Here is a 25,979-nt window from a genome sequence, read left to right as displayed (position 1 = left end):
TTCTCTTGTGGTTTCACACTTATTAACAGAGAGTTCCAACGTTCTAATAAGGTGTGGGGGTGGTCTTTAGTTTGTGGATTTGTTCAGTTCCTGAACAGTAGAGGGAAACCCCACGAACAGAGTCTTTTTACAAGGCCCATAGTCCTTGGGCAGGAGGCTAGCCAGCAGGCTTCTCCAGGAACACTGGTGTCAGGGTTCTCACCGTGACCTCCAGACTGCCAGACGGGGTCGCCCCTTTATTGCCCGAAGAGGGATTTGAACCTAAGTGCTCTGCAGTCCTGGACCTGCTCTCTTACCTCTGAGCCACCATATCAGCTCAAGAGATAGCCAGAAGTCTATCTTGCCTTATTCCCAGCACTGGGGGCTGGACATTATTCTGTGGCTGCTTCAACGATCCTAGCACACCTGCGGCTGATCACCCATTAGCCAGGTATAAGACACTGCCTCTCCCTAAGGGCAGTATCAGTTCAATGACTCTGGTTACACTATTGCTATTCCATGTTCCAGTGTTCTCCTGACCTTGGATTGCTATTCGTTTGCACCCTGACCTCTGGCATTCCCTGACCTCGGCTCGCTACTCGTATCTCCTGATTTCTGGCATCCTCTGACCACTGGCTTACCCACGACTATTCTCCTGGATATTCCTTTTCTGTACTGCGACTTCGAGCATTAACCTGCACAGCCCCCGTGCAAAGACTCACAGGCCAGGAGAGTTCTTCCTTGACCACCTTGGCCTGTGTTTAAATGCAAGGGTGAGCATATCTCTGCATATTGGACTCCCAGCAAGGTAAGCCCTGACAACTGGGAAGTGTACGGGGATGATGGGAGGGGAGTGGATCAGGGGGACAGAAGAGACAATCAGGATGTGACACGGGTATAGGTAGGAGTAATTGAGGCGTTGAATTACCATTGTATAACCCACCTGAAGTAAGGCTTTTTATGGTTTTAGTTTGCGCAGTGGCCGGATTTATGCTTGCAAAGTGACATTTATTCTCCTACTGCTGTATAATCACGATAAGTAATGAATGACCGGGGATAAATAGAATTTTTTTGTCAGTAAAAGTCATGTCATAACTAGAGAGAGCCATAGTGGCCAAAATATATATATTTTAAAGTGTTAAAATATAAATAGATACAGTGGAAAACCAACATATACCACAAGCCTGTCGGATTGGCATAGGGTGATCAGCAGGGACTATTCTGGGGACTTGCCTTATTTAAAAGAGCAATTCTACAGTTTGTTTTAATTTAATGTTATATATAGGTCAATACCTTTTTATATTTTGCTTCATATTCCTATGTGCCTACACTGGGCCTCTACTCTTGTTTCTATTTGCCATGGGTTGAGCGAGCCTCTGTACCTGTCCTTTATTTTAGGGACTGTGGATCTACACTAGTCTAGCATACTAGCCTAGCATAATTTACTCTACTGCCATATCGATGCTAGTAGCATACCCATATCATTGTATACTCGTGTCTTTGTTATTTCTACACAAACAAAAGTGCAGCACTTCTTATGATGTTTTCTACTACTTTTGTCTCGGTTATTGACAAACCTGTATTTGCAAAACTGTAATTGTAATCTTGTTTGACTAACTATGCACTAAAATCAGTATGTAACTATAACATTCTACAACTTCAGAACATCAGAAAATTCCTATTTTGTGTAAGTTCTCTTTTGTCTAATAAGCTCTGGATTATTGACAAAACATATCGCACATTCAGAACAGGAGAACGGCTTCTCTCCTGTGTGAGTAATCTTATGTCTAACAAGGTTTGATTTAAAGGCAAAACATTTCCCACATTCAGAACAGGAGAACGGCTTCTCTCCTGTGTGAGTTCTATGATGTACAACAAGGTATGAATGCTGGCTAAAACATTTCCCACATTCAGAACATGAGAACGGCTTCTCTCCTGTGTGAGTTCTCAAATGTGAAATAAGGTCTGATATAGTTCCAAAACATTTCCCACATTCAGAACAGGAGAACAGCTTATCTAATGTGTGGGTTCTCTTATGTCTAGCAAGGTTTGATTTAAAGGCAAAACATTTCCCACATTCAGAACAGGAGAACGGTTTCTCTCCTTTGTGAGTTCTCAAATGTGAAATAAGGTCTGATTTAGTTCCAAAACATTTCCCACATTCTGAACAGGAGAACGGCTTCTCTCCTGTGTGAGTTCTCTGATGTGCCATAAGTTCTGATTTAGTTCCATAACATTTCCCACATTCAGAACAGGAGAACGGCTTCTTGTTTGTGTGAGTTCTATGATGTATAATAAAATCTGATTTAGTTAAAAAACATTTCCCGCATACAAAACATGAGAATGGCATCTCCGCTGTGTGAAATCTTTGAAGCCTAAAAAGAGCTGAGTGATGGGTAAAATATTTCTCACATTTAGAACATGTGATTTATTTTTGTTTACTAGCTCATATGTAGACATATAGGATTCAGAGATTTGAATACTTGATCCTTGAAAGATTTCTTCATAATCTTGCTTTGTGCATTTCTGTTTTTGTCATGTTCTTTGGGATGAATTTTGCTGGCGGAAACACCTGAAAAGAAATGTACTGAGAGTTAAAGTTTGTCACTTTCAAGGAATACTATAGTCACCAAAACAACTTGAAGAAGTTTTTGTATATAGATCATGCTTTTAAAGCCTCACTGTTCAATTCGCTGCCATTTAGTAGTTACATCACTTTTGTTTCTGTCCATCCAGCCCTAGACACACTTACCTTCGCTGTGACTAACTAAAAAAAGAGGTTTCATTTTCAATCAGATAGTAACTTACTTTAAAAGTATCTCTGCTCTATAGATTGCATTTCCATCACACATAGAAGGCTTATGCAGGATGTTGCAAGTCATTAACAGAGCAGGAGAAAAGCTGTTTGAGATAAAACAGAATTTCAAATTAAGGAAGTGTAAAAATTAGATGACTCTTTACAGGAAGTTTTTAGGAAGGCTGTGCAAGTCACATGTGGCTAAATAGAAACTTCCAATTTGTAACCATATAAATACATTTGATATGGAGAAGATCCACACAATTTGTATACTTTCACAACTATAAATTTATGTATCACTATGCATCTGTAGAATTTATTTCCAACTCTCCTAAATTGCTATATGTTCAATATATCTACCTATTCATAAAAGCACTCCGTTATGTCCAGGCTTGACAACGGCACACTTTCACTTTTATTTGCTTTGCAAAAGTCTATAAAGCCTCTCTTAACTCCATTATACTTCCGGAATGATTACCATCTTGTAGAAGGGGAGAAATCAATAGTTTCTCTCATATGCCTCTCAGCATTACATTAGCATTGTAGAGATTGTTAAAAAAAAATAATATTTAGAATAACTTAATTTTTTATATGTGATTTATCTGTATGTGAGCATAAATGTAGGCATTTTTTTTAATTCTGAACTGCCAGGAATGCCACTGGGGTCCTTGCAAGTACTTGCAAACAGCAGATGGGACAGAAGCAGATAAAAATGGCCAAATGTCCTGATTGTAAGGAAAATTGTATTTTGTTGTTTGCATTCTTTACAAATATTTCAAACACTGTGTAAAACATTGTCTAAAGCTTTCATTTCCCAAATATCTCTATAAAGGATGAATGAATAAATGTTTTTTTCCCGCATACATAAAGGGCTTAAAGTAATGTAGGGGTTAAACAAACGATGTGCTTAACCCCTGAAAAGGAACACTAGTGTCAGGAATAAAAACATGTATTCCTGACACTATACATCTGAATGTGGATGTTATCTCCCCAGCCCCACTGTCAGCAAAGTAAAAGGTCAGTTTACTCACCTTTTCTAGCACCGCATGGGACTCCTCACGGCAGGCCCCTTTCAGGCGGGTGGTGAGATCAAAGATCTCCTTCACCAAGCTGCTTGCTCTTAGTTCCAGTAGAGGGAGGGAAGGGTCTTATGGGCTCTTTGTTCCTCTCGTGAGTCTGCTGGTCGGAGCGTTGCCATGGTAACTTGCGGCAACGCTCCGAATCGAGCATACAGTGCTGTGCTCGTGAGAGAACATGAGAGTGAGTCAGCCTGCAGCTGGAAGAGCTGCAGGCTTAAGTGAACATGCCATCACTGGACCACCAGGGCTTGCAGCATTAGGCCCTCCCTGGTGTAAGGTAAGAAGAAGGAAGGGGGAGACATTAAAATAGATTTTCACCCACCTACACCCCTCACACACACTCCCCCCCCCTCACACAAACAGAATAGAAAAAAAGAATAAAAAAAATAGAATAGGAAAAAAAAATAGATTAATGTCAGTACATATTTTATTGAAAATCCCTCCTTTTTTTTGTTACTGCAGCACCGGTGGATATTTTACCTTTAACCCCTTAAGGACACATGACATGTGTGACATGTCATGATTCCCTTTTATTCCAGAAATTTGGTCCTTAAGGGGTTAACAAAGAAACACAAGTGAGTGGTATGTGTATAAAAAAAAAAAATAACATTGCTATTTTGAATCAAAAGAATAAATAAATATATAGACTAGGTAATAAGAGCATTTACATGCTGTACCAGGCTGCCAAGAACAGATTTTTATTTCCCTTTTTTTTTTTTCACGTTTCAAAATCTAGAGAAAAACCAACAACCAACCACACATGATGGGTAAAATAATTGCTTCTATAAAAGCTATATGATGCCACAGTTATTTAGATAAATACTGTGACAAACCCTGTAATTTCACATGCCCCAGTTATTTTCCCTGCATTCGGTAGTTTGTTCTACCGAACATCGACCAGTCCCCTGGCTCATTTAACTTCAAAGTAACCACAAAGTTAAGTGCTCTCCCTGGGCAGCCGCTGTTTGCATAACCGAACAACACGTGCGCTGGAAAACAACCAACTTGTCTCCCGAAAGCAGGCAGCGGTACTTGGTTGTCGAGTAGTAGGACACTACTGTTGTAGAATTATTAACCCCTTATAACTTATATCCATTATTAGGCCCCTTATAAACTATATAATCCTTACTGGGCCCCTTTAATACTATATTCTCATATTCAGCTCTCATGCCTTGTAGTTTAAACTTTACAAGATTCCTTTGTTCGTAGAAACAGCATGTCAGCAGAAAATGCTAGAATCTTCTGATTCAAAGAACACACTGTAGCAGATAGTATTGATAGAGTGTATAATTGCCAAAGAGGCCTTGAGAATACTGAGGATACTAACCTTGAAAGACTAAAGGTACCAGCTACTCTTTATGGATAGCTGCCAAAATGCCCCCTCCCATCGAAAGAACTCCTCGTGCTAGCAAGATGGCGCTGAAATCTGGAGGAGAACTTTATGACGTCAGTTATGATGTAAGACGTAACACCCAACAGGGAGGGCATTTAACTAACCACTTCTTCTCTTAGCCAATTGACAATGTTTCCTCACTTTTTATCTTGATTTTACAATGATGTAATTCTACCTTTAAAAAGGACTTGCAAGCCTGCTTTGTTCAGATGCTAATACATTTCCTGAAGTTCTTTCATTTAACCTGAACCTTGTGTCAGTGTGAATTTACTTCTGCATATACGCAATTTAAACATCTCTAATTTGGACAGGAACAGATAGTCATTCAAACTTCTTTGTTTGCTTAAAAGAATCCTTATCAGCTGGCGTCCAACTGTGCGGCCTGGGTTATGCCCTGCTAGAGCAGCCGTCCGAGAAAGACGTGGAGCGGGTGAATCCTGGGGGACGGAAGGAGATTGATCACCTCTGATTACACGGTTGAGTCTGCAGCACCCCGGTATGTTCCAGCCCCTGGGATTGACCTGCCCCAGTCTGTGATCGGCTCCCTAGAGGTCATCAAAGTCAGGTAATATCTTGCCCAGAGACCCCACACCTTACTTGTTGATATTTACTTTTACCTGCACATACTGACTATCTGTTACCTGGGAGTGCTCTTACTGATTTGTCCTTATTTTTAGTGCCCGGGTATTTTTATTTTTTTATTTGCCTGTTTACCCCTTTTAGGTACCACGTGGCTGTGGTAGTAAGGAAAAAGGGGGGTGGATCTGTGGAAGTTTTCCTGGGGATCTTCTGTTTGCCTGTTTTCCTCTTTTAGGTGCCAAGTAGCTACGGCAGTAAGGAAAAAGAGGGGGGGAACCTGTGGAGGGGTGTAGACTCACTGCCTCCTGGGGGTTTCCCATAAGTGTCACTTTGACTGCTAGCCTCATTGGACATCACTTTACTCTGCTTGTTGTGTGCAGAGAGGTGGAACACTGCAGCCTCGAGCGCTGACGCTGAGTGTTCCAGTTTAACTTTTGTGGCAGGTGGATTCAGGCTGGTATTGCTGTCTCCATTACCACGTGGTAGTGATACTTGCGGGAGGGTCTGCAGGTGTACTACGGGATTGAGTTAGGTGGCTTTTGCCACACGTGTAAGGAAAAGGATTTTTGTTAACCCTGTTTGAACTGTTGAACTTATTTGAACTGTGATGCATGCACTGTATTTTACTTGAAATGTCTTAAATTGTCTGTCACACAGATTCCTGTGTTTACTTTTGTCTTACTCTCTGTATTATTTACACTTTCCCCTCCTGTCTCTCTCTCTCTGTCTCTCTCTATATCTGGGATGCCTCATATAGAGGATCTGGGACAGAAATTAGGAAAGCCCAGTAAGGGGTGGCTTGCGTGTGATGTGGTAGAGGATAGAGAAGGAGAAGAGATGGTTAAGAAGGTTGATAAGATTGCTAAAGTATGTGGAATTACCGTACCTCCGTGCGGCAGATTGCAGCCAGAGAGCTGGCATAAGTTACTGACAGAGAAGAAGGGAAAGCTTTCAGATCATGATTTAGTCCGTACAGCAGAAGCCTGGTTATATTATAATTGTCCTTCTGTCTTGTTACTATAACGTAACTGTCCTTCCAGCACTGACATGGTTAAAGAGATTCGTGCTTACAGTCTCCCTCTCCCCCTCCCTCCTTGCCTTCTGTGAGACGCGAGGGGGGGGAGGCATGATTTGTGAGTGAGAGTTATTCAGAAACTACTGATAAGACTTAGCAATGGAATTTTTGCTAGAAAATATTCTAATTGTGTATTTTGTTATTTTAATAGAAGTTGTGCCATTTATATGACGCCAACAGATTCCGTAGCGCTTTATATATATATATATATATATTTTGTGTTTTGTGATAAGGCAGTGGAGGATCGTGTGGGAGACTAGCTCACAAGAATACATTCCACCTTTCTGAGGCTGTATTTCCTTTCGCGGTGCAAAGTATTTTCTCCAAGATTGGTGTATAAGATAGGGAGTCGGGGATGTAGCTCAGTGTTGATTACGAAGGTTAGGAAAGTGAATCTGATGCAGGAATAGAGAATTATTTGGACGAGTTAAAAATGTAAAGGCAAGTGTGATTTGTTGCAATACTATGCAATGTGGATAGAGGGAATATGCAAAGTTGTTAAGTTAGATTGTGAAGAGGAAAAGTGATTAATGGCTGTAGGTAAATTGTTTGAATTCCGTGAGTCTATTTTTTTCATCAAGCTATCTTAAAGTACATGTTTCTAGAGAGTCTGTCCATAGTTTAGTATTTCATTTTGCCGGACAGAATGTTGCTTCTCTGATTTTAAAGTTGAAACACCCTAAAAGAAAGTACGTCAGCCTAGCACAAAAGGAGGTTGGCACAGCCAGTCCCGTGACCTCCACCTAATTACCATAATCTACAGTCACGTACGCTCCCAAACTGACGTCACTTCTGCCCTATTCATCCATCTCCCCTGTGCCTCCCGTAGTCACGCAGCCAGCCCCTTTTACACCTGCCCACACTATGCCCACATCCAACATGGCCGCCATTTCCTCACTGAACCCAAACCAGTAAGCTTACAGATTTAGCAGCAGGCCTTAACGACATTATTCAGGAGAAAGGTGGAACTGTAGAAAGATTTCATGCTAGACTTTTTCAAGTGTTCACTGACCTAGGGTTTGAGCTCAGTAATAAAATACACGCTCAGATGCTTTCCGGTGCCTTTGTCCAAGGCATCAAGGACTCTATACGTAAGGGTATTATTGCTGCCTGCCCAGAGTATAGAGTGGTTCCCCTTGATAAGCTGCTCCTAGTTGCCAGAGGCTTAGAAGCCGCACAGGTTCCAAGGAGACCCCATCCCACTCCCCTTATGGTTTCACGTCCACCCATCCCCAAAGGTACTAAGCCGCAGATGGGATCTGCTTCAACTGTGGAGAAAAAGGCAATTTTAGGAGTGACTGTCCTGCACCCCTTAAGCCCCAAAGATCAAACAGGCCTAAATCTGTCATAAAGGCCCCAGCACCTCCTTCACCTGATTCAGCCCAGGAAGACTAGGATATTGGCAAGCCTGTATCATTAACCCCTGTTATGGCAGTATCTGCAGGGGAACAAGGGGGGCCATTAGCCACTGTTACTTTACCCATTGAAGGCCACCCCACCACATTCCTTGTTGATACAGGTGCAGCCCGAAGTGTTCTGCGAGAACAAGACCTGCCTGATTCTTCCTTTTTGTCCAATATTGATGTCTCCTGTGTGGGAGTGCATGGTCTTCCAAGACAAAGCCCATTAACTACTCCTTTGCGGGTTGGCAGCTGCCCTAGTCTGCTTGCCCGTTTTGTGGTGTCATCCACATGTCCCATTAACCTGTTAGGTGCTGATGTATTTTCCCGCCTACAGGCATCAATCACTTTCACACCTGATGGCCAAGTGGAATTATCTTCAGCCCTCTCTGATTCAGATACCTCAGCCTTGTGTTCCTTACCTCTGATGCTTCACCTAGAGACTCCACAGGGCTATGCAGAAGGCATGAGAGACAATTTCCCTGCATCTCTAATGAACACTGTCCCTAAGACCTTGTGGTCCTCAGGCCCAGAAGATATAGGCCATCTGAAAGTCCCACCAGTGGTGGTCCAACTTATCCCAGGGGCAAAGCTACCGAGAAAGTCTCAATATCCATTGAAACCTGCCCAAGCAGCAGCCATTACTAAGCAAGTCCAAGCACTGCTGGAGAAAGGGGCACTTGTTAAATGTGAATCTCCATGTAATACTCCTTTATTTCCTGTGAAAAAGACACCCAAGGGTGAACCAGAGAAATACCGAATGGTCCAGGACCTCAGAGCAGTGAATGAGGCAACAGTCCTGGACACCCCAATTGTGCCAAATCCGCACACGCTCCTCTCTGGCGTTCCACCTTCTGCCAAATACTTCACAGTGATTGACCTAGCCAATGCATTCTTCAGTGTTCCGCTGGAACAAAGCTGTCAATACCTGTTTGCCTTCACACATGAAAAACAACAATATACATGGACTGTTATGCCCCAAGGGGCACAGAATTCCCCAAGCCAATTTGCAAAAGCAATGAGTATCATCCTTGACCCCTGGCAGTCTGACCATCCAGAGGTTGTCCTACTCCAATATGTAGATGTCTTGCTCCTTTGTGGAGATGATGTTCCCACAATAGAAAAATGCTCTCTGGATCTCCTCTGTTATCTTGCAGATCAAGGATGTAAAGCGTCTCTCATCAAACTTCAATTCTGCCAGCCTACTGTGATCTTCCTAGGCCACTGCCTGTCACATGGCACCAGACACCTCACACGTGACCGTGTCAGGGCAGTGTTGGCCATTCCACCTCCAAAGAGCACAAAAGCCCTACATGCTTTTCTAGGCCTCATCTCATACTGCAGAGCCTGGATCCCTGAGGCCTCTCTGCTCATGCAACCCTTGTATGATGCTCTCAAATCGGACCCCTTCTGCCTGTCACCAGAGGCACTTGACAACTTTTATACTCTTCAGCGAGCAATTGCCTCTGCCCCTGCTCTTGGCCTACCAAATTATGACAATCCTTTCAAGTTGTTTGTGTCTGAAAGACAAGGCCATGCTACAGGCGTCCTCACTCAACCACATGGTCCTGGCGGACGTCAGAGGCCTATTGGGTTCTTCTCCTGTCAACTGGATATCGTAGCCAGAGGCACCCCTTCCTGCCTTCGTGCTGTCTTCGCAGCTCAAGAACTTATTGACTGTACTGGGGACCTAGTTCTTGGTCACCCTCTTACTGTTTTGGCACCTCATGACATTTCTGCGATAATCAACCAAGTCCAAATCAAACATGTCACAGCTGCCAGACACCTTCGACTCCAGTGTCGTCTTCTACTGCCTGACAACAGTCACCCTCCAATGATGCCAGGTTCTCAACCCGTCCACTCTTCTGCCACTCCCTGAGGGGGGTACCTATTATGGATTCATCATGGACAAAGGATATGTCCTACTTCTTACACACACCCTGGCAAAACTGCTACCCAACTTGCCTCCCTGTGACGGGCCTGAATATGCTTTTTGCACCATGTGGTACAAGCCAACCATCAACCCTGAACCTCGCTATGAGGATGAACTTTTCCAGTTGGTTGAGATAACACTCACCTTACAGGACTTCTACTATGATACTGAAGGTAACAGCATGGCTTTAGTCCAACTGCCACATGAACTTGAACATCTGTACCATCATTGGGACACAGCCATTCCACATGTCCCTGTAACCAAGTCAAAGACTAAGTCATGGGGTGATCTTGGGCCCATGGCAAAATTATGGGCCACCATGAATGATTCACAACTTCAAGAAATAGGCGTTGCCAAGTATCCATCAACTGAACGTGAACATATAAGAGCATGGCCACGTTACTTTCTGGAAGAAGAATTTGAAGACCTGGTCATACAGCATGACTATGACCCAGAAACCCCCCATGACTGCTTTGAACAGATGAAAGTGGAAACCACACATCTACCAACTGTGCATGAGGATCCACTAACAGACCCTGACATCACCCTGTTTGTGGACGGCTCCAGATATGCTGATGAAGAAGGAAAATATCATACAGGATATGCTGTCACCACAACAGATGAAATTATTGAATCATCATCACTACCATCAACAAAGTCTGCACAAGAAGCTGAATTACAAGCTCTAACTTCAGCATGCAAAATTTCAGAAGGAAAGCGCGCCAATATCTATACAGACTCGAGATATGCACTGGGCGTGGCTCATGACTTCGGAGTGATTTGGAAAACAAGAGGATTTCTTACTACTGCCGGTACACCAGTCAAGCACAGTTTTGCGATCAAGGAGCTGATGGATGTCCTCCTACTTCCAGAAGAAGTGGCTGTTTTGAAGATAAAAGCACATGGGAAGTTGTACTCAGATGAAGCAAAGGGCAACCATCTAGCTGATCAAGCTGCAAAGCAAGCTGCAAGAGGACCACAGGAAGTGGAAAGAAGAGTGTCCGGAAAAGAAGAAATTCCAAGAAAAGAAGAAATTCCAAGAAAAGAAGAAATTCCAAGAAAAGAAGAAATTCCAAGAAAAGAAGAAACTCCAAGAAAAGAAGAAATTCCAAGAAAAGAAGAAACTCCAATATTCACTCTGCAAACCCTTCCAACCGACCTAAAGATCTTACGAGAACAACAGGCTGCAGTAGCCCCTGAGGAAATACAGAAATGGAAGAAGAAAGGAGGAGTCCTAAAAGATGGAGTATATTACAACAACCTCAGATTCTGTCTCCCTAAGAGTTTGTACCCAGCAGTTGTTCAATGGGCACATGGCCCTGCACACTTATCAAAAGATCTGATGAATGCTCTTGTACAAAAGTACTACGAAGCTCCTGGAATTACCACGCTAACCAATAACTACTGTAAAGCTTGTGTCATCTGTGCCAAATGTAATCCTGGGAAAACAGCTAAAGTCCCCTCGAAGCACCTGGCTAAGCCCATGTATCCATTCCAAAGAATCCAGATAGATCATATCCAGATGCCAAAGAGCGGCAATTACGAATATGCACTAGTGATAGTGGACATGTTCTCAGGCTCGCCAGAAGCCTACCCAGTGATTAACATTACCGCCAAAACAACAGCACGACGTCTACTTACAGAAATTGTGTGTAGATTCGGATTGCCAGAAGTCATTGAAAGTGACCAAGGTCCAGCCTTCACAGCATCAGTTACCAAAGAAATTTGGACTGCTCTAGGAGTAACTCTTGCTTTTCACACCCCTTACCACCCACAGAGTAGTGGTAAGGTGGAGCGTATGAATGGTACCTTGAAAACTAGAATGCTAAAAATGTCACAAGAGACAAAAATGCCCTGGCCAGAAAGCTTGTCAATAGCCCTGTTCAGTGTCAGACATACACCCAGGGGAAAGCCCTCATTGTCCCCGTATGAGATTCTATTTGGTACTGCACCCAGGCTAGGTTGCTATTTTCCCCAACAACTACAGCTTCAGCTGACACAGGCAACCACAGTCTGCTACCCGGTGATTGGGTCCTAGTCAAGAAATTTGTGCGAAAACACACTCTGGAACCAAGATTTGAGGGACCATTCCAAGTTCTCCTGATCACCGCTACCTCTGTCAAGCTGGCTGGTAGGCCACATTGGATTCACGCCTCTCACTGCAAAAAGACACCTGCTCCAGAAGAAGCTGATTCCGCACAACCATGTACTTCTGGTACCTAATCCCCTTGATTGGCCTTCTTAAAGCCCAGCAGGTGGCCATAACTAAAGATGCTAGTGGGTACACCTTCTGGTATAATTCATCATTTACCCGTGTGGCCACCTTTAGCTTTGATTACTGTGATATTGTAGATTGCCCATTCCCTAAATCACAGATTCAAGCCATTTATAAAGACATACCGCAAGCAAAAGACCCCTACATTTGTGTAGTTGATAACCAATGGGGGCATAATTGTGATCATTGGGGGGCGGCGGGATGGAATACCGGGCCTGCCTGGGGTTACAAACCAAAAAGTGCTTTATCAAAAGTAGATGATCATGGTAGATCCCTCCTCCAAAGAATGACTTTAAGAAAGCCTGGAGGAAGTACACCTATGAAATTAGTATTAAATATTGAACATCCTGGCCCAGAGGATGCTGGCCAATATGTAATGGGAATGTACTGGAGAAGGGGTTCCTACAATAAACTAGGACATTTCTACCTCAATGATATGTGTCACTCTCCAGAGTGGCAAGGGGCTGTACATATGGTCCCAAATCCGCTGAAACCACACATCCAGTCCTTTAGAGACATGATGGCCATTGCTAACCCTACCTTTGAAGATACCATGGCCGCTGAAACTGGATTTAATGACATTAATTTGTGGTTAGAGTGGATGAGATATAATGCCAATAAGCATAATCGAACCGCATGTTATGTATGTGGTGGTGCCCGACCTCACCTTGGCACCGTTCCCCTAATCCTCCCTTTAGAAATAGAAGAGTGTTTCTTGAGTCTTTTCGCCTACCGCTATGATTTTAACAGATCCCTCTGCGAAACATGGACAGCAGAGTACCCTATCCTAGTAGGAGGTGTTAAACCCCCAGATGGAATTACAATCTATAAAGGTAATTACACTTGTTACACCATGTATGATGGGATCGGTAAATTTATGGGTAACTTTTCCAAAGGTTATTGTGCTACATACAGAACTGTTCCTGTGCACCTGTTACAACACCATACCAGGTCACTAGGAGATATTTACTGGTTGTGTGGGGATTTACAATTAAGGTCTAGACTGGAGTCTGAGTGGTGGGGAGAGTGTACCTTAGTCAAAGTCATCATGCCCATCCACATTATTTCTGATAATCATCCTGACACTCATAGTCCGGCACACACATCAGCCAGAGCCAAACGGGAAACCCCAGTAAAAGGCAGTTTTGACCCACACGTTTACATAGATGCCATTGGGGTACCTAGGGGGGTACCTAATGAATTTAAAGCTAGAGATGAAGTTGCAGTGGGGTTTGAATCACTGTTCACTATAGTCACTGCCAATAAGAACCTTAACTGGATAAATTATATCTATTACAACCAACAGCGCTTTGTTAATTATACCAGGGATGCCCTCCAGGGTTTAGCCGAACAATTACAAGCCACATCCCAAATGACCTTCCAGAACAGACTGGCCTTAGACATGATTTTGGCTGAGAAGGGGGGTGTATGTAAAATACTACCCGACACCATGACTTGTTGCACTTACATTCCAGAAAACACAGGCCCTAATGGTAAGGTCACTTTGGCCATAGAAAAATTAAATAAACTCTCAGAAGAGTTAAAAAAGAATTCTGGGGTGACAGATCCCTGGGAAAAATGGTTTGGTTGGATGACTGGTTGGCAAAAAGCTTTAGTTCATATTGGTATGGCTCTACTAATTTTTCTTTTTGTTCTCGCTCTTCTCGTTTGTTGTGTCCTCCTATGCCTCAGAAAATTCATACAGAAGACTGTAGACCAAACGACACCAACCTTTACTCATCTGGAAATTGGTGATCAAGATCTCACATCGCCCTGCATTCCGCTACAAACTCTTCCCTTTGACGATGAAGTGCAGAAATTCTAGGGAGGGACCAGCTTAGGGACAGCATCTGTCAGTGAATGGTAAAGACCCCGTGTGGAGAAGTGGTGGACAAGCCACCATGGGCCACCCATGGGAGTGACGTGTTCGAGAGCCATGCTGACGATGAGTTAGCCTACTAGGGTCAGATTAGGGACAGAATTGCACTTTGCACTAACACCAAAGTAGCGGACATGGGGTTTTTATGTGTCTTTGGGCTAACAAATTTTCTGATACTAACAAATAAAGTTTATCCTTTTTAGCAATTAACACTCTATAGGGGGGACTGTTGTAGAATTATTAACCCCTTATAACTTATATCCATTATTAGGCCCCTTATAAACTATATAATCCTTACTGGGCCCCTTTAATACTATATTCTCATATTCAGCTCTCATGCCTTGTAGTTTAAACTTTACAAGATTCCTTTGTTCGTAGAAACAGCATGTCAGCAGAAAATGCTAGAATCTTCTGATTCAAAGAACACACTGTAGCAGATAGTATTGATAGAGTGTATAATTGCCAAAGAGGCCTTGAGAATACTGAGGATACTAACCTTGAAAGACTAAAGGTACCAGCTACTCTTTATGGATAGCTGCCAAAATGCCCCCTCCCATCGAAAGAACTCCTCGTGCTAGCAAGATGGCGCTGAAATCTGGAGGAGAACTTTATGACGTCAGTTATGATGTAAGACGTAACACCCAACAGGGAGGGCATTTAACTAACCACTTCTTCTCTTAGCCAATTGACAATGTTTCCTCACTTTTTATCTTGATTTTACAATGATGTAATTCTACCTTTAAAAAGGACTTGCAAGCCTGCTTTGTTCAGATGCTAATAAATTTCCTGAAGTTCTTTCATTTAACCTGAACCTTGTGTCAGTGTGAATTTACTTCTGCGTATACGCAATTTAAACATCTCTAATTTGGACAGGAACAGATAGTCATTCAAACTTCTTTGTTTGCTTAAAAGAATCCTTATCACTACCAAGTAGGACACTCTAACCCGCGAACATCAGTAACTTTGAACAAACGCTTGCTTCTATTCCCGACAAGCCAGGAGAGCACTATTTGGTGAAAAGGTACGCACAAGCTAGATGAACAATCGCTACCTACGAGCCAGGGGAACCGTTCGGTATTTTGTTCGTTTTGGGACTCCCAAATGGGCACACGCCACGTGTGTGGTCGGTCAAAACTTTACTCCATTGACTGTATTCGTGGCTCTCAGATCTAGGCGCTCCTGGGAAATAGGACTTGTGGGGTCCCTATTAATGTTATGTATGTTTTGGGGTGTTTAATCTTTTATTTTCTGTACCTCTAGTGCCTGGGAGACAATTAGCTTAAGTAAAGTACACTCAATTACCTCCCAGACACAGACTCCTGGCCGTGTTTTCCTATACTTCAGCTGGAGACCCCATACTGGGGGTCTGTGTATAAAAATGGGCTATCCGGCCATAATAAAGCATTCCAGTTGTACCCTTCATCAAGTTGCAACTTGTTAAATGACAAAGTGATTGATTTTCCCACGACCTGCTTTGATTTCAGGAGAGTACGAATTAGCGCACCATACAGGCTATGGTGCTTCTAAGAATTCGGGCGAGTGTGAACGAATGTAACGAACCCCTTGTACGGAGTATAGTACAAATACAGATTAAGGAACAGCAGACAAATAAAAATACAGTTTTAAATTTTATAAGGCCACTTAACATCACCCGTCTCAACTCATATATGGGGAATCAGTTAAACCATATGGCCATATTGTGTTATGACAAATACTACTCTACAGTACCCCAATATCAATGGGTCCTACACTAATCCCAACATGGGAGATAAATAGTGATAGTGCTAAATAAGCTAAAGTGTATTTTAACCCCTTCACAACTGCGGACGTACCAGGTACATCCAACAAAAAACGGTCGTTAACTACCTCGGATGTACCTGGTATGTTCGCGGATATTTTGAGCGCTGGAAGCAATCGTGATCGCTTCCAGACGCTCTTAGGGTATTACACGATGCCTCTATATTGTGTGCCTCAGATGCGCTTCCCTACACTGCTGGGGACCCGAATGATCGACCCCCCCGGAGCTATCACTTCCAGGTTTGCCGCACGTGGCGCCCGGCAGTGTAGGGAAAAGGCTTCAGATACGAGGGGTCGAGGCATTCAGCAACAGTTCTTAAAAAAAGTATATTGTAAAAAATAAATAACAAAAAATTTATCGTCTGCGATAGGAGCCCTGGGCCAACGATCTGCATCGATTACGGTCGGTGAGGACTGCCAGAGACCCCAGCAATCCCCCTACAGCAGCTCCGGCCAACCCGGCCATGTGATCACCATGATCACATTACCGCAATAGGACTCTAGGAGCTGCCAGCAGGGGGACTGTGGGTCCTACACTATAAACAAATACATATAAAGAAAATACAAAAAACATAACTGACCTAGTGAGAAGCAGGGACAGAGTCAATCAAAGGAGCATCTTATCAAGGGAGCATCTTGACGAAATGTTGGGGGCTATTTGATTGACTCCGTCCCTGCTTCTCACTAGGTCAGTTATGTTTTTTGTAATTTGTTTTTGTGGGTTTCTGATTATATTGGTATCTCATTTTATGATACTGACATTCTTGCTATTCACACATTACGCGTTTGGTGTTTATATATATACAGAGTTTTTTCTGGCTGTTGCTTGACAACATGATATGACTTTGTATTTTTTGGCTTCATAATTTATGAGATATTTTTGTGCACCCATCTAATAAAAAATGTTTTTGTACACAAAAAGATTTATGAAAAAACAAAGAACTGGACTGTCCAGTGACCTTAGATAAAATATAACTTTTAATGAATTCTCAATGTAATAAGAGCTGGAGAAATATCGAGCTCTAGACGGACATAACATAAAAGAAAGAGAGAAAGAAAACGTTAATAAACGTATATGTCCCTACTAGGATAAGTTTCTCAGACTGCAAGTGCAGACTTATACTGAATGGTTACGCTGAGAAATAATAACTGGTCTCGATGTATCAGTGACACAGAGTCGTCTGAGCAGAGTGTCTGAGTTTAATATGAGAGACGTGCAGAGTACTGGCAGTGATTCGAGCAGGGAGGCTCCCTGGAGAGTATCAGAATAACGTACAACAGCCAGTACTAAGATAATAGTAGGGGCAAAAAGAAAGAAATATATATACAAATAGATAGTCAGACAAGTAAAGCCAGAGATATAATAAGGTGAGTATTCTGTCTAAGTCCCAAAAGGGGTTAAGATATTCTGATAAATATCAGGTCTGGACCTCATGAATTGTCCAGAACAGGCAGATCATGCTAATACTCTGGACTGGCCTGTACTGACTTTTAATGGTGTAACTTAGTTGGCTAGAGGTCCCTGCCTCTGCCTAACAACATCTGGTAATGTGGACAGGTAGTATAAGAGCATAGATGTCCCCAAAATAAAAATACAGATAGGGAGAGCTGAACGAGGCGTCTGTCTATGAGAATCAGTTAGTATAATACCATGGTACTAACTCCTGCTGAATAGCAGGTCTGCAATAAATGAGGGTCTAAAGACTCACTAGTATATGCTGCAAAGATTACTAAGGGTTTCAACAGATTACTGAAGTTCAGATCAGATAGTCCGGCTGACACCCCGGCAGGTTACTAAGATTCTGATCAGCTGGTCTGACTCAGTCAATAAACACAGCTTGTCAACATCTAACTGTGAGAGACCGCTAGTGAAATGCTTAGCACGGGCTAAATAACTTCTCTTTAATAGATTAGAGTCAGAAGACCCGCTAGTATATACTGCAGAGATGGCTAAAAATGACTTCAGATTCCTAGAGCTTTCTAAAGATCAGCTCAATTAGTCTGGCTCGGTAGAATTGGTACGGCTTGTCAAATGCAGCTACACGAAACAAAGCTCCGCAATAAATGAGGGTCTGAAGACTCACTGGTACATACTGTAAAGATTTCTAAGGATTACAACAGATACTGAGATATAGATCAACTTAGTCTGGCTAGTACCCCAGCAGATAACTAGAGATCTTGATAGACTGGTCTGATTCGGTAAGTATACACAGTTTTGTCAGCGCTAGTCAAAATGCTTTGCACGAGTTAAATAACCTCTCTTCAATAGATCAGAGTCTGAAGACCCGCTAGTATATACTGCAGAGATTGCTAAAGATAACTCTAGACTTCTAAAGATTTCTAAAGTTCAGCTCTATTAATCTGGCTCAATAGAATTACTACGGCTTGTCCTAAACAGCTACACAAAACAAAAGCCCCGACGCGCGTTTCGCCTGTGAGCGGCTTTTCAAGGGGTGAGTAAAGATCTCGTGTGTCCGATTTTAAATAGGGCGCCATGCGTCCTGATTGGTCGGTGGGAGGAGCAACGAAAGTTGGGTCCGGTTAACTCCTACCATGCTGGATGAGATGTAGTGGGAACCCAAACAGCTAGTATGAAGAATTCATACATTAGAGGAACCTGGATAGTGACCATATATTAATAAGGATGTATGGTGATGGTGATATGGTGCAAGTCCGATGGATTACTGACCAATCACCACTAACAGGGTGTAAAGGATTGCCGAGCTGTGAACTGGACAAAGTGATGATAAAGAAATAATAGTAGCAAAGTGTTAATTGCAACGTTGTATCAGTTGCAGAGTGGTACGTGCTTGGGTACAGTGCTGTAAAATTGATAGCACGGAGAGCCTGCTGAGTAGTGCAAGGCAGTAGCTATGTTTAGTGTACGGGGTGGAGTAGCACATACTTTTCTGCAATGTCCAGATTCATAATGAATGCTGACCATAAGGATGATAATCCGGCATGGTGCAGACTGGCATAAAAATTGCTCTTTTCCGGAATGTAAGTAATTGCCCAAGCCATATTTAGTCAATCGTTAGGGTGTTCTGTACAATATATCGTTCCAGAACCCAGTATGGCAAATAAGGGTAAGTGTGAGGGTTCCACAAAGGATTACTAAAAAGTAATAGGAATTAAAGAGAAATGGGGGGTAAAATACCCAATTGCTACAAGGTCAAATAGAATTATAAATGGTAAGGGGAAGTCCCTGTATAAAGATGTGCCATCAGTAAATGAACTGACATTATTTATGAATGAAGGGGGTATAATTGTATTCTTCATTCAAGCCACAAGGGGTCAGTGTTTTGAATTTGAAGATCCATTGTGACTCCTTTTGTAATAAAAGTCGATTTAGATTCCCTTTTCTCGGGTGAGGAAGAAGCTTTTCGATTGCTTGAAATTTCAAGCAATCTACGTTGCCATGATGAAAATTCTGGATGTGTCTGGCAATTGGGGTAGGGGTAATGTTGTTTTTGATGGAACCGATGTGTTGCAGGATTCTGCGTCTAAACTGTTGGTAGGTCTTACCAATATATTGTAGCCCACAGTCACGAGTTATCAAATAGATGATATTGGTGGTGCTACAGTTTATAAGGGCATTGGTGTGAACTGTGATTTTGGAACAGTTAGACTGAGTTAGTTTAGATGGTGAAATGTATTTGCACGCTTTGCAGTGTCCGCACCTGTATGTCCCTTTGGTTTGAGTGAGCCAGTTTGGAGTGGCCTGAGGGGATGCCAGGTGACTATGGACAAGCATGTCCTGTAAATTAACCGCTCTCCGGGCAGTCAGTTCTGGATGATCTGGTAGTAGTTTGTTAAGTATAGGGTTATGGCGTAAAATGGGCCAGTTCTTGGATAATATATTGGACATGGTAGCCCATCCGCTGTCAAAGGTCGCAATGCATCTTGGAGTAGAGTCAGAGGTCTTAGAGCGAGTTGACCTAAGGCTGGTCAGTCTGTCAGTTTGGCTTGCACGTTGGAATGCCTTCTTCAGGACCCTATTGGGGTAACCCAATGTCTTGAAGCGTGTTCTTAATAATTGGCATTCTTGATAAAAAGAGTCATCCTCAGAGCAGTTCCTTCTAGCACGGAGGTACTGACTATAAGGGATAGATGCCCTCAGACTATACGGGTGATGGCTGTCCCAGTGTAGGAGGCTATTAGTTGCGGTTGATTTCCTATATAGCTCCGTTTGTATGGTTCCATCGTCAAGTAATATAATTCTCAAATCCAAAAAGATTAGTTCATGTACGTCAATGACTGAGGTAAGTTTAAGGTTGATGTCATTCGTATTGAGTACATTAACGAATTCTTCAAAAGCCCCACAGGAGCCGGTCCAGAGGAGCAGCATGTCATCAATATATCTATACCACTTCAAGATATATCCATGGTATGAGTGATATAGTGAGGAATTGATGACATGCTGCTCCCACCAACCCAAAAACAAATTGGCATATGTGGGGGCACAAGCCGTACCCATGGCAGTGCCGGTCAATTGTAGATAGTACCTGCCGTTGAACATAAAGTAATTATGCATCAGAACAAACTTCAACAAATTGAGTATAAAGTTCTTCTTTGAGGGGTCGATGCTAGACTGGTTCAGAAAAAATTCACAAGCAAAGATCCCTTTGTCATGTGGGATGTTGGAATATAGGGAGACTACATCTAGACTTGCCAGAAGAGTGTAGGGGGGAACCTGTAGACCATCCAGGGTCAAAAGAGTAGACTTAGTGTCCTGTAGGTATGATGGTAGAGTAATGACCATGGGTCGTAGAATTTTGTCAATGAATCTACTGGATCTTTCGGTTAAGCAATTATTGCCCGAGACTATAGGTCTGCCAGGTGGATTTAGCGGGTTTTTATGGATTTTGGGCAGACAGTAAAATGTCGCTATGGTAGGATTCTTATGCGGTAGGAGATATTTGCATTCTTGAGAAGTAATAATCTGTGACGATTCAGCTTCTGTTAGTATAGTCTCCAGTTCCTTCACAAATTTGGTCGTCGGGTCACTTGGTAAGGATTGGTAACATTCCTTATCATTCAGATGTGTCATACATATTTCAATGTATTTATCACGGTTAAGGAGAACAATGTTCTTTATCGGCCGGTTTAATGATGGTATTGGTAGATTGTTTTAACTCTTTTAAACCCTTAAATTCCATGGCAGTCAAGTTCTTAGGCGGTGTGGGGATATCTGATTTTTCGAATTCGCTGGTTGACATTTGAACAAATAAGTCAACATGTGGTAGTTCCTTAAAGTTTGGAGTATACCAACTTTCTGGCTTGAAATCGGTCAGTGGTTTGTTAGGATTTTGTTCCTCCAAGAGATCGGTTAGATTCTGTGCTAAACGGAAATCCTCTAAGGTCAGCCCAAGATCATTAGCTGTTTGTGTGTCTTTTTTAGCATGAATAATATTAAGTGCAATTTTTCTACCAAATAGATTGATGTCCTTCGTCCAGTCAAAGGTATTACATTGGGGAGTAGGTACAAATGAGAGGCCTTTGTTAAGGAGAGAAATGTGTCTAGGTAACAGAATGAAATCTGAAAGATTTATAATCCTGTTTGGATTTAACTCTTTGTCCGATTCTGTTTGTTTCTGATTATATTGGTATCTCATTTTATGATACTGGCATTCTTGCTATTCACACATTACGCGTTTGGTGTTTATATATATACAGAGTTTTTTCTGGCTGTTGCTTGACAACATGATATGACTTTGTATTTTTTGGCTTCATAATTTATGAGATATTTTTGTGCACCCATCTAATAAAAAATGTTTTTGTACACAAAAAGATTTATGGTTGTGCTCCTTACTCCATTTGTATTTAAATTTCAATGTGCAAACATGGAAAAGGGGAAAGCCCTACATTTGACCCCTGTAAGTTTGCAAAAGCCCATAAAACCTGTACATTGTGGGCACTGTTTTTCTCGGGAGATGTTGCTGAACACATATTGGGGTGTTCTTTGGCAGTAATACCTAACAGGAGCTGAGAATCCATGCCTAAAGTAGAATAAGTGTGAAAACTAACACAAAAAAATTACTACCTAAATGTTTGACAGAGACTGGTGGTAGAATTAGTGCATGGAAAGTGTTAAAATACCACCATTTGAAATACCCTAGGGTGTATACTTTTCAAAAATATATGATTTGATCAGGGTAAATTATATTGTCTGACTTCATAAATGTCCCAAATGGGACATGGGTGTGTTCTGGATCAAACCAAGTGTTTGTTTATTTGAGTATCTGCCCCTGCCCAAACTGTTCAAAGTAAATGCGTGCACGCTGAAGTAAATCACACCAAAACACAAGTTTCAGGTTAATGAAAAACTTCGGAATGTTTAATCAGGGGGACGGCAAGCCCCTTATAAAGGCAGAAATACATCATATGCAAAAATGTAAGATAACAGAAAGAATACATCTTTAATTGGTCTTTAATGTATCTAATGCACTTCCTCCAAGGTGTGATGTCACCATAATCTCAGGATTTTACTCTGGATGGAGACGCCATCTTGTTACACAAGGTCGTTAGTCGATGGGAGGGGAGCTCTAGCAGCCATTTTGAGTAAATACTGATTAAAGGTATACATAGTAAATAGAAATTTTACTAACATTAATTTCTATCCATAACAGTCCCCCCTTAAATTGACTATTTACTAATATCTATAAATAGCAGCTATCTCTGTCTAGATGTTCAACAATCCTATCCTTTAACATGGTTTCCATCACTTTCCCCACTACTGAAGTAAGGCTTACTGGCCTATAGTTGCCCAACTCCTCCCTATTACCTTTCTTGTGAATGGGCACAACATTCGCTAACTTCCAATCTTCTGGGACTACTCCTGTTAACAATGATTGGTTAAATAAATCTGTTAATGGTTTTGCTAGTACACCACTGAGCTCTTTTAATAGCTTTGGGTGTATTCCATCAGGTCCCATTGACTTATTTGTCTTTACTTTTGACAGTTGTAAATTCACGTGTAATAAATGACTCATTTATCCTTTTTCTTAACTGAGGTCCCTTTCCTTCATTTTCATCTGTAAATACCGAACAAAAATATTCATTGAGGCAGTCAGCTAGACCTTTATCCTCATCTACATACCTTCCTTCTTTTGTTTTTAATCTAACTAATCCTTGTTTTACTTTTCTTTTCTCATTTATGTATCTAAAGAAAGTTTTTTTTACTGACTGTGCTATTTTCTCTTGTGTGTGTGATTTGGAAGCTCTTATAACTTGCTTAGTCTCTTTCTGCCTAATCTTATAGGTCATTCTGTCTTCCTCACTCTGGGTTTTTTTATAATTACTAAATGCTAACTTTTTGTTTTTTACTATTTTGGCCACATCTGCGAAGTACCACAGTGGTTTCTTGAATTTTTTGCTTTTACTGACAAGCCTAATGCAATTTTCTGTTGGCTTCAGTAGTGCAACTTTTAAATAATCCCATTTCTTTTGGACTCCATTTAAATTGCTCCAGTCTGATAATGACTCCTTTACACATATTCTAATTTTAGAAAAGTCTGTTTTTCTAAAGTCTAAAACTTTTGTTTTTGTGTGGTGTGACTCAGTCACTGTTCTTATATTAAACCACACTGACTGATGATCACTGGATCCTAAACTTTCCCCTACAGTAATATCTGATACCAAATCTCCATTTGTTAACACTAAATCTAGTATGGCCTCTTTACGAGTTGGCTCCTCAACGACTTGTTTTAGAGACAATCCCTTTAGGGAGTTTAGAATATGTGTGCTCCTAGCACAAGTAGCTATTTTTGTACATTGTCTTGCATTAGGAGGAACCCAGGGCCAACGGCACCAGCATATGGTCTCACAAGGGGTCCCTAATGTCAGTCAGGCTACCTCTGGCAAGCACTTCGGGCTGTGCGGCCCCTCAAAGAAATGCCACCCCACACCATTACTGACCCACTGCCAAACCGGTCATGCTGGAGGATGTTGCAGGCAGCAGAACGTTCTCCACAGTGTCTCCAGACTCTGTCACGTCTGTCACATGTGCTCAGTGTGAACCTGCTTTTATCTGTGAAGATCACAGGGCGCCAGTGGCGAATTTGCCAATCTTGGTGTTCTCTGGCAAATGCCAAACGTCCTGCATGGTGTTGGGCTGTAAGCACAACCCCCACCTATGGACGTCGGACCCTCATACCACCCTCATGGAGTCTGTTTCTGACCGTTTGAGCAGACACATGCACATTTGTGGCCTGTTGGAGGTCATTTTGCAGGGCTCTGGCAGTGCTCCTGTTCCTCCTTGCACAAAGGCGGAGGTAGCGGTTGTTGCCCTCCTACGGCCTCCTCCGCATCTCCTGATGTACTGGCCTGTCTCCTGGTAGCGCCTCCATGCTCTGGACACTACACTGACTCACACAGCAAACCTTCTTGCCACAGCTGGCATTGATGTGCCATCCTGGATGAGCTGCACTACCTGAGCCACTTGTGTGGGTTGTAGACTCCATCTCATGCTACCACTAGAGCGAAAGCACCACCAGCATTCAAAAGTGACCAAAACATCAGCCAGGAAGCATAGGAACTGAGAAGTGGTCTGTGGTCACCACCTGCAGTACCACTCCTTTATTGGGGGTATCTTGCTAATTGCCTATAATTTCCACCTGTTGTCTATTCCATTTGCATAACAGCATGTGAAATTGATTGTCACTCAGTGTTGCTTCCTAAGTGGACAGTTTGATTTCACAGAAGTGTGATTGACTTGGAGTTACATTGTGTTGTTTAAGTGTTCCCTTTATTTTTTTTTAGCAGTGTGTGTGTGTGTGTGTGTGTGTATATATATATATATATATATATATATATATATAATATATGTGTGTGTGGGTCAAAACTGCCTTTTACAGGGGTGCTTTTTTTTAGCCCTGAAGTATGAATGTGGTGTGTCAGGAGTACCTTGGTGATTGTCATATTATGTGTATGGGCATAATAACCTTGGCCATGGCACATTCCCCCCCCACCCCCCCCACCACCACCACCACCACAGCTCTTCCAGTCTAGTTCTTCATATCCCCACACAGCCAATATATGTCCCCCAACGATCTAACATGTTTCTGTAACAGGGCAAGTGGAACTGTGCTATACGTGGCAGAAATCGGCCTATCCCACCGTATATACCGTAACAGGTATAGTTTTCTGGATACATGGTAATACCCTTGGCTGGCTTAACGTTCTTTCTTGATTATAGGATATTCCTTTTTCCATGATTCACATGCTGACCAATTAGTTTTGTAGTAAGCGTAGAGACTTAGGAAACACACCTCTATGTCAGGGGGTAGGTTTAGGGGTACAGTACCTAGGTGACATCTAGCTCCTATACATACATAGCAGTTAGTTTTTTATGTTTGTTAGTGTTATATCTCATCCATTCAAGCCATAGGTTAGTGTCTGAGAAACCGGTCTCTACGGACATAGTATCTTCGAATGTGGGGTTTGCTATGGCTACAATGTCCATAAAAGTCAGGATGTTGGGTTTAAGATTGTTGGTAGTCATGTTTTGGGAATCTACCCACTCAGGTGACTGATACATATCTTGTAGGTAGAAGGGTCCCTGTTTGTTATAGGAGCCCCTCCCCCCTCCCCCCTCCTTCCAGTACATTCCCATTACATATTCACCAGCATCCCCAGGGCTATGGTGTTCTATGTTTCGGGTAAGTTTCATTGGAGTCGCCCCTCCTGGCTTTCGTAAAGTCATTCTACGTAATAAGGACTCCCCATTTCTGTCCAACCTGTCTAGGGCACTTTGTGTCTACATAGCAATACCAGGGTACTCTTTATATAGAAA

The 25,979-nt window shown here is 42.3% G+C and overlaps 2 protein-coding genes across 2 annotated transcripts in view; one reads left to right on the top strand and one right to left on the bottom strand.

Annotated features, from left to right (window-relative positions):
* LOC134608376 (oocyte zinc finger protein XlCOF7.1-like) overlaps positions 1–25,979 on the top strand; it is a 345,455-nt gene that overhangs the window by 205,155 nt on the left and 114,321 nt on the right. The gene's annotated exons all lie outside the window — the stretch shown is intronic.
* On the bottom strand, positions 1,658–2,370 carry LOC134609313 (gastrula zinc finger protein XlCGF71.1-like). The gene has a single exon (XM_063452992.1). It carries the CDS (start codon positions 2,327–2,329, stop codon positions 1,658–1,660), a length of 672 nt encoding a protein of 223 aa, XP_063309062.1. The 5' UTR covers positions 2,330–2,370.

This window comes from Pelobates fuscus, chromosome 4, assembly GCF_036172605.1.
Source record: "Pelobates fuscus isolate aPelFus1 chromosome 4, aPelFus1.pri, whole genome shotgun sequence".
Lineage (NCBI taxonomy): Eukaryota > Metazoa > Chordata > Amphibia > Anura > Pelobatidae > Pelobates > Pelobates fuscus.
This window is presented reverse-complemented; position numbering and strand designations above follow the sequence as displayed.